Here is a 15,056-nt window from a genome sequence, read left to right as displayed (position 1 = left end):
AGTTCTTAGAAAACATACATAAGGTCTTCGAAACTCCAGAGACTTTCCTAAGGCCATCTTCTCTTTTTTCATTCTTCTAAGAAATTGTTCGGCCTGTGTCTGTTGTCGTTCAGTCACTAAGTCATGTCCAACTCTTTGTGATCCCATGGACTCTTTTCAAGGCCTGCCAGGCTCCTCTGTCCATGGGATTTCCCAGGCAAGAATACTGGAGTGGGTTGCCATTCCCTTCTCCAGGGGATCTTCCCTGCCTGGGGATCGAACCCAGGTCTCCTGCATTGTAGGCAGATTCTTTACCGTCTGAGCTAGAGGGAAGCCCCTACGATCTTCTGGAGTTTGCTCAAATTCATGTCCATTGAGTTGGTGATGCCATCTCATCCTCTGTGGCCCCCTTCTCCTTTTTCTTCAATCTTTCCCAGCATCAGGGTCTTTTCCAATGAGTTGGCTCTTCATATCAGGTAGCAAAAGTATTGGGGTTTCAGCTTCAGCATCAGTCCTTCCAATGACTATTCAGGACTGATTTCCTTTAGGATGGACTGGTTGGATCTCCTTGCTGTCCAAGGGACTCTCAAGAGTCTTCCCCAACACCTCAGTTCAAAAACATCATTTCTTTGGTGCTCAGCCTTCTTTACGGTCCAACTCTCACATCCATAGATGACTACTGGAAAAACCATAGCTTTGACTATATAGACGTTTGTCAGCAAAGTGATATCTCTGCTTTCTAATATGCTGTCTAGGTTTGTCATGACTTTCTCTTCGACTGTGAAAATCTGATTGATACTTACACACTCATGGTAAAAATGTTCCTGATCTCCTCCTCATCTATAAGGCTTTTTAATCCACAGTGTCTATTCTAAGCATATCTAAGATTCTAGCTTGTATTCTACACATTTCTCTGCAATCTTACCTCCCACTAGACTATAAGCTCCTTAAGCAGATGGAGAGAAAGAAAGAGGGTTATGTTTATGGCGAGCTTACTATAGCCCAGTGCCTCAAACCCAGCAGGGGTCTCAATAAATACTGTATAAATAAACAAATGCCAAGCACTGCCCAAAGCACATCACACACATAGCCTTGCTTAATTTTCTTTTTAATAGCTATGATTTATTGAGTGCTTACTATGTGCCAGGCACTGTTTTAAGTACCTTACAAATATTATCTTTTTAAAAAATATTTATTGATTTCTCCAGGCCTCAGTTGTGGCATGCAGGACCTTTCGTTGTGTCACGTGGGATCTAGTTCCCCAGCCCGGGCCCCCTGTACTAAGAGCTCAGAGTCTTAGCCACTGGACCACCAGGGAAGTCCCATCTTGCTAAATTTTTTTAACAATGCTGTGAATGTGTCAGCCTCCATTCAGCAGGTCAGGAAATGGAAGGTAAAGATTAAGTAGATTCTTCAAGGCTCCTAGTAAGTTAAAAAATAGAGCAGAGTGCATTTCTGTCTGTTCAACCCAGCAAGGTATCTTGAACGTAACAGTCAAAATGGTATCTGCTTTGCTGCTTCATTTAAAATGGATAACCAACGAGGACCTGCTGTACAGCTCAGGGAACTCTGCTCAGTGTTATGTGGCAGCCTGCATGGGAGGGGAGTTTGGGGGAGAATGGATACATGTAAACGTCCAGCTGAGTCACTTTGCTGTCCACCTGAAACCATTGACTATAATTCATAGCCAATAAACTATTGTTAATCGGCTATACTCCAATATAAAATAGAGTGTTTTTTTTAAGTTATTTGTTTATATATTATATATTTTAAAGATCACTCTGTATATCACTATATAGAGATAGATATTGATAAATATGGCTTCCCCGTTGGCTCAGACAATAAAGATTCTCCCTGCAGTGCAGGAGACCTGGATTCAATCCCTGGGTCAGGAAGATCCCCTGGAGAAGGGAATGGCAACCCACTCCAGTATTCCTGCCTGGAGAATTCCATGGACAGAGGAGCCTGGCGGGCTACAGTTCATGGGGTCACAAAGAGTCAGACACAACTGAGCTTCTAATACTATCATTATGATAAATATACCTCTAGATATGTTAACAGGAGCAATAGAAACATTTTTTTTAAATACCTAGGAATACGTTTAACTAGAAACCAGCAGAATCTTCTCGGAGAAAATGTTATATTTCTATTGAGGTACATAAAAGAAAACTTAAATGAATCACATATTTATCTTGGGATAAAAGGCTTAAACTTGCAGTAAAGAAGTCAGTTCCAGTTAGACTGATCTATAAATTTAGTAGGACTTGGGAGCTGCAGGTCTGAGCCATTCTGCTCCTACTGGTTCTCCAGGTTCTTGCTTCACCCTTATCTCTAACTCATCCTTCCCATGCGGGGATGGAGGAGGGGGCGCAGAAGAAAGGAATGAATAGCTTGTCCCTGAACACCCCGCCATCCACCCCCAGGGCTTCCTCAGGGATCACAGGAAGTGGCTGGAGCCTGGGTTTGACTGTTCTGCTCTGAGAGGAGAGAAAGCTGGGAGAGAATCCATCGCCTTGAAAGAAGATTCACACCTGCCTCTTCAACCACACAAAAGAGGAAATTCTGGTTTCTTCCACACCTTCCAGTAGAAAAGGAAAACAGGGAAGATGCAGGTTCATTCACAGTTTCAAGGAAACTGTACTTGTCACATCTGCATAGAAACAACCAAGACAAAAGGAAATCACTAACCCAACAAGGCATTAGTCCTCTACTGAGGTATGTTGCCAAACTGGCTGCCTTTTTCTTACTGTTTTAAACCAATTTCACTTCGATGTGCACGGAAACACATAAGGTTTAGATCTGCTTAGTTACAGACTCTAAGACAGGTAACGGAATCACCATTCATTACTGATGCTCAACAAATTTCTGTCTACTGGTCTGTACACACCAATGTGTCAGTAGACCAATCATAACCAGCTTCCTTTAACCAATGGGCAGTTTGTACTTGGAATTCCACCTGAACTCTCAGGATGCTGCTGCTGCTGCTGCTAGTCACTTCAGTCGTGTCTGACTCTGTGCGACCCCATGGACTACAGCCTACCAGGCTTCCCCATCCCTGGGATTCTCCAGGCAAGAACACTGGAGTGGGTTGCCATTTCCCTCTCCAATGCATGAAAGTGGAAAGTGAAAGTGAAGTCGCTCAGTCGTGTCCGACTCATAGCGACCCCATGGACTGCAGCCTACCAGGCTCCTCCGTCCATGGGATTTTCCAGGCAAGAGTACTGGAGTGGGGTGCCATTGCCTTCTCCGCTCTCAGGATGAGTCAGACTCAATATTTTAGGCTTAAAGGAAGCTATCCACAGGGAGACACCGGTCAGCCCCTCCTAAGGACAACAGGTGACCCTGGTGCACACAAGTTCCCACGGAACCCATCCATGCTTTCTGTCTCCAACCGTGTCTTCCAGGTAATGGGTTCAGACATTTATGATGGAGTGGCCCCTCAAGTGGAGGAGCCAGGAAACCAGGTGCTGGGGTCACACAGCCCGTGATTAAAGCTCTGCTCTGTCACAATCAACCGTGACATTTAACCTCTGGCCTCAGTTGCTCATATACAAAACGGGGCTTCATCACATCAGGCCCTGCTGAGGTGAGAATGAGATACGTTCATCGCTGAGCACAGTTACCTGGAATATGAAAGCCTCCACAGTGGTGCTACCATCTTGGATCACAGGAATGACAGCATTTCTTTGTAGGGGCTAAAGCAGACCCCACTTTGGAGATGATGAGCAATCTGGGCTCCACCATCCAAAGCAACTCTGTCTTCACATTACCTCCTTCCACGTCGTCCCCTTCCCTCATTTCCAGAACCTTTGCCAGGACCTTCCCTGATAAATATTAATACACAACCTCAAATATTAATACACAGCGATTCAAAGCAACAGGATCCTCACACACAAAACGCAACTGTCCATCCAGATTTGGGGGAGCTCAAATGAGAAAATGGGCTTCCCAGGTGGCATCAGCGGTCAAGAACCTGCCTGCCAACAGAGCCGACGTAGGAGACGGGTTCGGTCCCTGGGTCAGGAAGGTCCCCTGGAGAAGGAAATGGCAACCCACTCCAATTCCCCATTCTTTCCTGGAGAATCCCATGGACAGGGGAGCCTGGTGGGCTACAGTCCAGGGGGTCGCCATGAGACAGACACGACTGAGGGACTGAGCGCGAGCCCAGGTGGGACAGTGGCTCCAGCCTTTGCAGGAGGCGATAACCTGCCCGGGTGAGACGGATGATGACGGAAGGAGGGTCCTGTCCTCGGCCACACAAAAAACATGATGGCAGCCCTGAGCTGTGTCACGATACCAACCCAAAAAGCCAGGCAGTGTGGGAGCATGCCTTGGTTTTAGTTCATTGGCTTTTTGCGCAAAATGTGGGACAAAGAAGCGGAGGATGAAGGGACCAGAGGAAGACTAATGATCAGTTTCTCAAAGGGGCGGGAAAAGAAAGATGAGAACATAAAAGAAATGCAAAGCAAACAGGAAGAGTGCGGCATAGGGGACAGGACTCAGGATGGGCCAACGAGCCAGGACGCTCAGCCGGGCGGAAATGAGCAATGGCCCACCAATGTCACAGCTGGGAGAAACGCCACTCAGACGCTTCCTGTGGGCGGGGCCCGAGGTCACCGGCTGCGTCCCGGGTGAGTGGCCATCCAGGTTAACGACTTCCAATTAAAGCCAAAGAGGAATGTAATATGGACCAGGAGTCATCACATGATTGAGGAAAGTCACAAAGGGCAAGGTCACCAAGCTTTTTTTGAAAAGGGCCAGAGAGTCAATATTCTGGGCTCTGCAGGACATGCAGTCTCCATCACAGTGATTCAACTACACAATTGCGGGGGAGAAAGCAGCCCTCAACCACACAGAAATGAATGTGCAGAGCTGTGTCCCAATAAAACTTTATCAGTAGACACTGACTTCGAATTTTATATAACTTTCTTGTGTCATGAAATGTTATTCTTTTTAATTCTTTTTTCCAATCATTCGTAAATGTGTAAACCATTTTGGCTCACAGGCTGGCTGATTCATGTGGATACATGGCAGAAACCAACACAACATTGTGAAGCAATTATCCTTCAATTAAAAATAAATGAATTAAAAAAAAAAAAAAACAGGTGGGTCCAGCTTTGGCCTTCAGGCTGTGGTTTCCTGGCTCCAGTGATGAGCTTCGGCCCTGCAGCCAGACAGGCCAGGCTTTGCATCCTGCCTGGGCTGCCTGCTGGCTTTCCAGCCCCAGGCATGTTAGTGAACTCTCCAAAACCCCAGCGTCTGCATTTGTAAATTAGCAATAACTCTACCTGTCCTCCTGAGCTTCGCAGGTGGTTCAGTGGTAAAGAATCCACCCGCCAATGCAGGAGACACAGGTTCCATGGCTGGGTCAGGAAGACTCCTTGGAGAAAGAAATGGAAACCCACTCCAGCATTCTTGCCTGGGAAATGCCTTGGACAGAGGAGCATGGCGGGCTACAGTCCATGGAGTGGCAAAGAGTCAGACACGATTGAGCACACATACGCCTATCTGTCCTGCTGGGATTTAGGTGAAGTTCAAAAGCATAACACCTGAAAAGCGACTGAGAAATAATAAGCGATGAGGATAATGATAGCCCTGGGTAACGGGTGTGGGCTCTGATGGCTTCAGATCTATAGCTAATTGTCTCTGGGGAAAAAAAGAAAAAGCAAGGCTGACCCCAACCCAACTTAAGGATAAATATACAGACTAGAAAATAAAATAGACGAAGAGGGATCCAACAAGAGCCTATTCAATGGGTGACAGAGGATGAGATGGTTCGATAGATCATCGGCTCAATGGACATGAGTTTGAGCAAACTCTGGGAGACAGCGGAGGACAGAGAAGCCTGGAGTGCTGCAGTCCGTGGGGTCGCAGAGTCGGACACGACTGAGAGATCGAATAAGGAACAACTCAGAACTAAGTTGACTAAATTATGATGGTTTGTGATAGACTTTGTGTGTGTGTGTGTGTGTGTGTGTGTGTGTAGGTTATAACGTGAATAGCTTTCCACAGCAGGAGGGGGTTTTAGGAACCGTGTACCAAACCACAGGCACCAGCTCACAGGAAGGAAGATATGTGAGGAAGAAGAGTGGGAACAAGACTGAGATGGGGCAAAGCCAGTGGTGGTCGAGGGTCCAGGAGGAGACTGCTACTGGGCCTTACCCGGGCAGAGGTCCCTGCTTGGTCACAGGGCCGCCAGCTGTTAAGAACTGGCAGCTTATCTCTGACAACCTTTCAGATGCTCGAGTTCAGAGGTGACTTGCCAACCAGCTCCTAAAACCAGCACGGGATGAAGGAATTCACTTCAATCCTATCCCACTGGACTCTCCAGACAACTCATCTTCGTCCTGCATATTTTTTGAGCTGAGTGAGCATCACACAATCTTTAAACCTGCTTAGAAGGCCCAGGCAGGAAGAATGACACTTCTTCAGGAATGGTTCAGTTGCTTTTTATGCTATCCTTGCAACTTTCAAATAATCAAGCAAAGATAGAGTGGAGACATCAGTGTGGAAAAGGAAGCACAGGAAAGCTGCATTATAATTTGATTACCCCACACCTTTTATGAAAAATGATAGAGAGCGCCACTGATGAAAAATACTGGCACTGCCAGACATTCACTGAGCACCTATTGCTCATGAGCTCAAAGAGGCAGAGTTGCAAGATGCAGAAGAAGAAATGTTAGCTACCTAGCAAGAGGCTTTCAGAGATGATCCATAAAAGGCACACAACTACAGTGGCTACAATTTGCAGCTGTATAGTGTAGGCACTGGAATTAAAATGAGAGCATTTGCAAAATATCCTTTGGCAGAAAATTGATTAAAAAAAAAACCACCACTGTGATCAAGTATCACAGTTTCACTCTGTGAAAGCACCTCTGCTGATTGTACTGTCGGCCCTGCCTGCCAGCATGCTTCCCACAAAAACAAACAAAACAAAAAAATGTGAAATATCCTCAAGATTCTGGAAAAAATGTTTTATAAATGTGGATTCCTAGTGTTTGTGTGCGGTTGAGTGAAAAGAACGCTGGGGCAAAGAATCAGGAGGTGTAAGTTCCACCCATGGCTTGGCCTTCAGGCAAATCACCTTCTTTCAGAGCTTCCGTTCGCTCTTTGTAAAATGAGATGATTAGATTATAAAACTCCTTTCCACAGCTGTACATTCTACTGCTTAATATCAAGGTGCATAAATAGGAGCATTGACTAAGGAAGGCTGTATCAGGAATATGTGAACGGTGATTGACTTGATATAATTTCTGAGGTCATCAAAACAGATCCGTGCCTTCATTCTTCCAACAAATCTAGCAAAGGAAACCCCTTTTATGATTAGCTGTTACGCATGAAGCTAAAAAAAAAAAAAAAAAAAAGAAGTATTCTGCCACGATGCACGTAATACAACCACGTGCTTAGGTAAGAATCACTCATGAAACCAGAGAAAAACTACTTTTGCCTGTAGAGATAACTGAAAATGCACAGATGTCCAGAAGTTAGTAAATTGCAGATGGAATTTAAATCAAATCATTATACTTTTCTTATTATTGTCATCCAGATTTGAATAGCTACAGACAGTAGAACAAAATGAGTCTACAAAGTATATGTTTACTTAAGACATTTTGGTTAAAATTAAAATTAGAACTCACCAGGGAATTAAACTGTTTAGACGCATGAAAGTTGAACCCGGCTTTGAACCCATGATTACCTAAGCTCTGCCATCTTGGAATGTTCTGGCTTAACTCTGAAAATAATCTGATCCCCAAATTAAAATTTTTAAAGACACATTTTATGAGGGAAAAAAATTCAAACACATGAAACACAGATGTCAAAAAGAAAAATTCAACTTTTTTATCACTAAAAAAATTCAAATGAGAGTAAAATAGTAACACTTCTTATCAAATTGGCAAAAAAAAAATTTCAAATTATTATACCCAGGATGAAGGAAAGAGAGCATAACCTTTTTTTTTTAAGTTTATATTGAGATATAGTTGATTTACGATGCTGTATCAGTTTTAGATGTCCAGCAAAATGATTCAGTTATACACATACATGTATCTGTTCCTTTGCAAGTTCTTTTCCCATGTAGGTTACTACAGAGTAGTAAGTAGAGTTCCCTGTGCTCTGCAGTAGTTCCTTGCTTATTATCTATTTTATTTTGTTTATTTTTAAATTGATTTTTATCGGCATGTAGTTGCTTTACAATGTTGTGTTGGCTTCTGCCGTGCAGCCAGGCGAACCAGCCGTGTGCATACGTGCTGCCCCCTCTTCTGGACTTCACTCCCATTTAGGTCACCACCAAGCACCGAGCGTAGAGTCGCCTGTGCGCTTCAGGTGGTTCTCCATTTTACATACAGGCGTGTGCATAACCTCTCTGAAGAGTAACCTACGTGGCAACATTTACCAGGACGCTTAAAAGGAGCGCGTGAACACTCGCAAACATCACTGGAGAGTAAGAAGCAGTGTTGGCAGCCTGGGGGCGCAGCACAGCCACGCCAGCCTCCGCTCAGCACTCCCACTCCTAGGGATCCATCCCACAGAGACAGCTGGGCCGACGTACAAACACACGTGTTCAAGGTGTTATAGTCCCTGCAGTATGTGCATAGGTGTAAAAAAGTGGAACTCTCTGAGAGTCCAACTGGAGACTGATAAAACAGTTACCTTCTTACAAATTAAAATGAGCAACTGCTAAAAAGGAGGAAGCTGTACGTGTATGCCTGTGGAAAGCTCTCCGATGATACATGATCCAGTATAAAGCGAGCTGCGAAATACCACATGCAGTATAAGAGAGCACGTATGTTCACATGCAGGGAGTCACTGAAGAGTCAGCAGGAATCGGCTGTGGGTTCTGTGACTCTGAGCGAGTTTTATTTTCTTCTTATGAATTTCTCTTCCGCTTGAATTTTTTTTTCAATGAGTATATATTGTCTTCATAGTAATAAAAGAGTTATTTTTAAAAGGTGAAGAAAAGAATGCAGTATGGGGAAGAATTAGAGATTCATAACCTGTAGTTCTATGTCCTGGAATTTAGTCAAAGGCCATAGTATATATAATGTCTGAACTGGGACATTTATCACAGCAATGCCCATAACATTGAAAGCCAATAAACATTCATGTTCTATTTAAATAAATTTTAGTATTAGAATTAGATTATTCATGTAGCGATATATTAACTTTGACTATTTCATAGTATTATTGGCAAGTGAACCACAGGCTCCTAAATCATTTTATAAACATTTTGGATTTATTCATATTCACATATATATCAGAATAGGAAAAAAGTCCAAAAGGATATATGCCTAAATGTACACTGCAGTCACTAATGATTCTTGTTTTTCTTTCCTACAATTTCAACTGTTTCTACAATAAAGTATTACTTAGGCACTTTCCTAAGTTTTAAAAATATTCCTTATAGACCTTTCAAACTTTAAGATAATGTAAAGCAGTTATAATGATACTAATCTGTGAAAAACAAAGGAACAAGAATCTCAACCCTTTCCTCCAGCATCAGATTTACCGCCCAGAGACCCCCGGGGAAGCCCCTGCTGCTGACCTGCGTGTTGTAAAGTCGTGAATGCCACATGGCTACAAAACAAACTCAGGAAACCCAGGCCACCTCTTCTGATTTTATGTCCTGAGATGCACGAGGTTATAAAACAGACTGGCTCAGATTACAGGCTAAGCATGACAAGTCTCTCGGGTGCAACTTAACAAAGGAATTTACAGAATGAGAAATGTACACTTTCCATTTCCCAGGCTGGCGTGAATTTCAGAAGCAAAAAGCCCACAGTAGGGGTGGGTCCCTTGACAGTCCTTGCCTGTCACTGTCCTCTACAGGATTCTGAACTGTCCCTGACACACACTCCCCACGACACAATGTACCTACCACTATTTTAAACAAAGACAAACTAATATTTTTTAAAGGTGAGTCGAGCAGGGGGTGAGAAAAGTGCATTGGTAACAGGGTCCAACTTTTTCTCTCTTTTCAGGTGAACTGGGGGATGCCAGACTCCCTCCCTCTGGCTGTCCCTCCCTCAGATCACTGTGGCTGATAACAATAGTTTTACTCTCTGGGGTAACGTAGATGACACATTTTCCTGTAGCCTGTCTTCCGGTAAAGTGCAGGAATTCCTGCACTCTCTGGGTGCCCTTCCTGTTAACTTACATTTCAGATTTCCTCAAAAGGCATTCTGCCACTTTAATATTTGAAAAATGTCAGCTCAACCCCAGACAGCTAATATAAACAAGCTGAAAAGCCTACCACCTAAAGTTACAACTGTGGAAAACAGAATTTCTTTTTAAGAAATTCTTTCTGGGAATCTCACTGTTGGTGAGGCTGGAGAGGAGTAAGCCAGCCCTCCCAGCTCCCAGGGAGTCTGTAATTCTTTTGCCTCTGCTGTGCCTTAAATTAGAGGTCTGAAAAACCGAATTACAGTGATCTAGAAGGTTCGTAAAGGTCCTTGAATTGAACATGTTGTTAAATTCTTCACTACTATGAGGTTGTAGCCACCTTTTGCTTTTCCTTCATTTCATTTGGTTATAGTATTACAAAGAAGTTTGGTACTGCAAAAAAAAAAAAAAAAAAACTTGGCCATTTGAGAATACCGTAGCTGAATTAGACCAGGTCCACACTGAAAAGTCCAGGCCAAAAGTCTCTGCCATTTCTGAAGTAATCACACACTTCCTTCCATCGAAAAGTTTTCCTTTTGGACAGGAATCCCACGTTCACACCAGAGGCACCTTCCACATGGGATCCAGTCAAGACAATCACTTGGATAAACGGGGATGCGTGCGAAGGACTGCCAGCGCACGATGTATGATGAGAGCACCCATCATGGAAGAGGGTCATGCTAACTTCTCTGTCAGCTTCCCAACTTCCTCTGCTAGGATGGAGCTGCCTTAAGAGTGAGCTCCCAGAATTCACAAAGAAACATGACTGAGTTTAAACCCTAAGGTCCAAAGATAAGCTCACTAGAGCACTACCCTCTCGTCTCCCAGAGAGGAGAAGACCGCTGCCATCTCTAAATTACAAATGCACCATTTCGCTTCATGATCTAAGCAATTATCTTAGCATCCCAATGATACGCATACACGCTCTGTTTCACCAAACACAAGTAAATTCCTTGAATGAAACACTTACATATGAAATATTTTTATATGTCCCCAAATCCTGTGCCCAACACATACACACACAGATACACACAGATACACAGCCACTCATATACTAAAATGACCCGAATGCATGAGTGAATATACAGCAGATACAAAGTAACCAGATGCCATCTCTCTCATACATCAAAGCCTGGAATGCCCTTTTAAGCTATTATTTCTCTGCTCAATTAGGAGACTGTACTCACAGGTTTTACCAATATTAAGGAACACTGGCACTTCACAATGCCAATTTCTAGGTACTTGGGCGCTCTTAGCTTTTCAGATTTCCATTTTCTCCCAATACCCAGAGAAAAGAAAGAGCCTTACTTTGAATTTTTGAGAATATATGCTACTTCCTTCCTGGGCTGAAATGTATGACTCCCACTCCCATCACACAGAACTGAAAAGTGACACAGCTCCCCCAAAGAGCTGCAGGACATGCAGGACACACTTGAACTCCCTGGGACTTACTCACTCACCCTGCAGAGCCCCCTCCTCTCCTGGCGCCCACCTCTCCCTTCCATACATTCTCACAGGGCATGTGCTTTCCCCATGGTCAAGAAGGATTTGTTCTGAAACAAGTCACAGTCTCAGGGCCACCAGATAACATACCCTCAGCTCTATAATGTCACGTCAGGATCTCTATATTTTTAACCCCCCAGCCTGACATTAGGTCTGTAAAATATAACTGTGTAAAAAAAATAAAAATTTTTTTTCAAGGAAAAAAAAAAAACATAAAACAACCATAACCCTGAACTTCTGACCTATGCTAAATATAGGCAATTACACACTTAAAAGATTTCATTATGGTTGTCAATGAAACCGTGCAGTCCCCCCACCTTGGGGTAAAGCTTAGAAGTACAGTTTTTCTCCCAATATTTTCCCTGGAGATGCAAAGCATCTCCCAAATGGGAAAACATAAAACATCGATGCCCTTATTGCTGCTTCTAAATACTGTGAACCAATAAGCAATTAGCGTAAAGTGCAAAATCTCGGAAGAGAAAGACGTCTTGTCTGCTTTTTTGTAAAATGCTATCACTCACCTTCACTTCCTTTAAAAATCAAAAGTTGCTTAATGTTCAGAGCGATATCAATGGAAATGTAGCTAAATACTAGCACCGCAACGGTTCATTCCCAAAGGAATATAAGATTACATTAATTTCCTACTAGTTGAACTCAAGTTTTCCCTTTCATCTTCATCTACCGACTTTTTAAAAAGTTTGTATTCCTGTCGCATATAAGATTACCTATTATATCTGTGCATACTACAGAATTTTATAATTATATAAAGCATTGCACATTCAGACGCTACCAACCTGCTCTATCTCTCCTGACTGGGCAAAAGGCAAAAAAGAGCTCAGCAATCCTAACAGAAGAATGCAAATAACGTCAATGCACAGCTGAACTGCAAGCCCTGCCTTACAGGAACTCTCTGTGTCTGCAAAAAAAAAAAAAAAAAGACACATACTAAACAGGAAATGCAACTGAGCTGTGGAAAACCTCAAACTTAAAAATGCAATCGCCAGGCGTAAATTGCATCCATGCATTCATAAATGCATGCACAACCCTTTGCATTTTTTGCAAGTAATGCAAATAGGCTCTTACCTTTCGACTGAGACATTTTCCCCTTTCCTTTGATGGGGGAGGGGAGCACAAAAGACTTTGCCTGGCTTCTCTTCTGTAGCTAGTTTTGCAACAAAGATGCAAGCTGCAGGCGTGCAATCTTCATGCAAGTGGAGTTTCTCTTGACCGAGGCAGCAGATGGACTTCCAGGGGATCCAGATGGAAATGCACGCCTTGCAAAGCAGACTGGAAAGTGATTTTTCCCCCAGTTGCAACGTTAGGGAAGGCTGTGCTGCAGCTACATGATGGGCCAGGGCTGGCAGCTAAAAGCTCCAAACTTGGAACTGAGTATCTTAGTGCGCAGACGTCCTTCCTGCGAAGGGCGCGGGGGCCGCTGGGAAGTGTAGTTCCTGCGCGGAGTCCGCGGGGCTCTGACTTCAGGACACGTGGTCGCGCGGGTCGCTGCGCGGGAAGATTGGAGGCGGCAGAGCTTGCGTCCAGGTAAACAAGTTGGACACGCACTCGGTACCCGGTGATGGGAGAAGCCGGGCAAGGCCGAGGGGAGCGGGCATCTGTGTTCTCCAAAAGCCCCCGAAACAGCTGCTAAAAAACATTGGTTTGGCTGAAAACCACTCGGCCGGCTCAGAAAGTCAGTTTCGGGCTTCACGTGTTTGCAGGGCAGTACCAGTTGGACGGTTCCTGCCTGAAGACGTTTCTTTTCCCCCACCTCAAACGTCCATTTTAAAAAAACCTTTTTCTTGCCTGGAGAATTCGCTGGTGATTTGGCCAGGGGGAGGTGGCTGCAGAGAAGATGCAAAGTTTTATTTAGTAAGCAGAGGTCCAGGTTGCTTTGGGGAATCTGAAATTCAGTGCTGGGGCAGGGTGGAGGCCGGGGGGATGGGGAGTTCTCATTTCTGGAAGGATCACGGAGGAAGTTCTGCTTTTTATGTGTCAAAGCAAACTTTATCAGAGTTAAATTGCTTAGATGTTGTTTCTCACCTGAAGGGGTCTAGGAAAGTCCCCTGGCCTCAGGGAGAAAGTGGGTGGTCATGCTGTATTAACAATCAGATGTCTCGGATTTGTTCAGCAGAGTTTACCGAGTTTTGTTGAACCCCTGGAGTGTGCCAGGCCCTCTCCAGGACCTGGGGTCAGCCGGTAATGCTCACGGCTAGGAGCTGGACAGCAGGTGGGCAGAGATGTCACCCCTTCTCAGGGATGGGACATTCCTTGCAAGGGATGGAGGGGACCTGGGCTGAAGTGAGCTCAGACCGCTTCACTGCATGGACTGGACTCAGAAAGGTGCTTTTCAGGTCCAGGGTGGAACTGAGAGTGTGAACCTCCTGAGGCATGAACAAGCACAGTGGACACCTGCGTGTGTCAGTCGCTCAGTCGTGTCCAACTCTGTGACCCCGTGGACTGCAGCAGCCCGCCAGGCACCCCTGTCCATGGGATTCTCCAGGCAAGAACCCTGGAGTGGGTTGCCATGCCCTCCCTCCTCCAGGGGATCTTCCCCACCCAGGATCGAACCTGCGTCTCCTGCATTGCAGACAAATTCTTTCCCGGCTGAGCCATCAGGGAAGCCGGGTGGGCATCTGAAGCAGCCCTGTTTAGGAGAGGGCAAGGAAGCCTGTCTACACTGCATGCAGACATGGGAGTGGGTGGGATTCACAGTGGGGGCCAAGACAGAGGCTTGGGCTTTATTCTGCAGGTACTTAGGAGCTGGTGAAATGGCTTTGGAAAGGGATGTAACGGAATCAAAGCTTTGTTTTAAGAAGGTAAATATGCCCTCAGTGATCAAGATTTGAAGCCAGGAGAAGCTAGAGCTAGGTCAAGTTGGTAGCAAAAGGCAAAAAGAGGCACTTTGAAACAGGGTTCGGCTGTGTTTGATGACCACTGATGAAAACTATTGGAATTTTATTAAGAATTCTAAGAAGCCAGGGCCTTCTGAGTAATGGATGAATCAGAGGGAAGAAGGCCACCATGTTTCAGCTACAAATCAGCTCTTAAAACAAATATGCAGTAGGTCACGGACCTAACATCAATTTACTTAAGTTGATCCCCTCTGCTGACATGAATGAGAATTAATCAAGGTCACCTCATGTTCATACTAGCTTCTGGCTCTAAAATGAAGGCGCTCGGTCCCATGAGCCCAGATACAAAGACTTGCTGTTTTCCTTTCTTCCTTTCTTTCACTATCTTTCTGAGCAAATTCATACTGTGTATTCCTCCCTTTCTTGCACATCCTATCTGAGCCTTCTTGAACCAGCATTTTTCCCCTTAAGTTTCATTTAAGTAGGAGACAACGTGGGCGTGGAGATCCATTTCAGCGCATCCAGTTCACTTTTCCAGGCATCGATGGAGGAGCAGACATGGGC

At 44.6% G+C, this 15,056-nt stretch overlaps 1 protein-coding gene across 1 annotated transcript in view; it reads right to left on the bottom strand.

Annotated features, from left to right (window-relative positions):
* MAP2K6 (mitogen-activated protein kinase kinase 6) overlaps positions 1–13,016 on the bottom strand; it is a 118,783-nt gene extending 105,767 nt beyond the window's left edge. The window contains exon 1 of the mRNA XM_055575012.1: positions 12,724–13,016. Coding sequence (XP_055430987.1) covers positions 12,724–12,739 — 16 coding nt within the window. The 5' untranslated portion in view covers positions 12,740–13,016. The remainder of the gene's footprint in view (positions 1–12,723) is intronic.
* Between the last annotated feature and the right edge of the window lie 2,040 nt (positions 13,017–15,056).

The sequence above is a fragment of the Bubalus kerabau genome, chromosome 4, assembly GCF_029407905.1.
Source record: "Bubalus kerabau isolate K-KA32 ecotype Philippines breed swamp buffalo chromosome 4, PCC_UOA_SB_1v2, whole genome shotgun sequence".
In the NCBI taxonomy this organism is placed as follows: domain Eukaryota; kingdom Metazoa; phylum Chordata; class Mammalia; order Artiodactyla; family Bovidae; genus Bubalus; species Bubalus kerabau.
The sequence above is the reverse complement of the archived record's forward strand: the minus strand, read 5'-3'. Positions and strand labels throughout refer to the sequence as shown.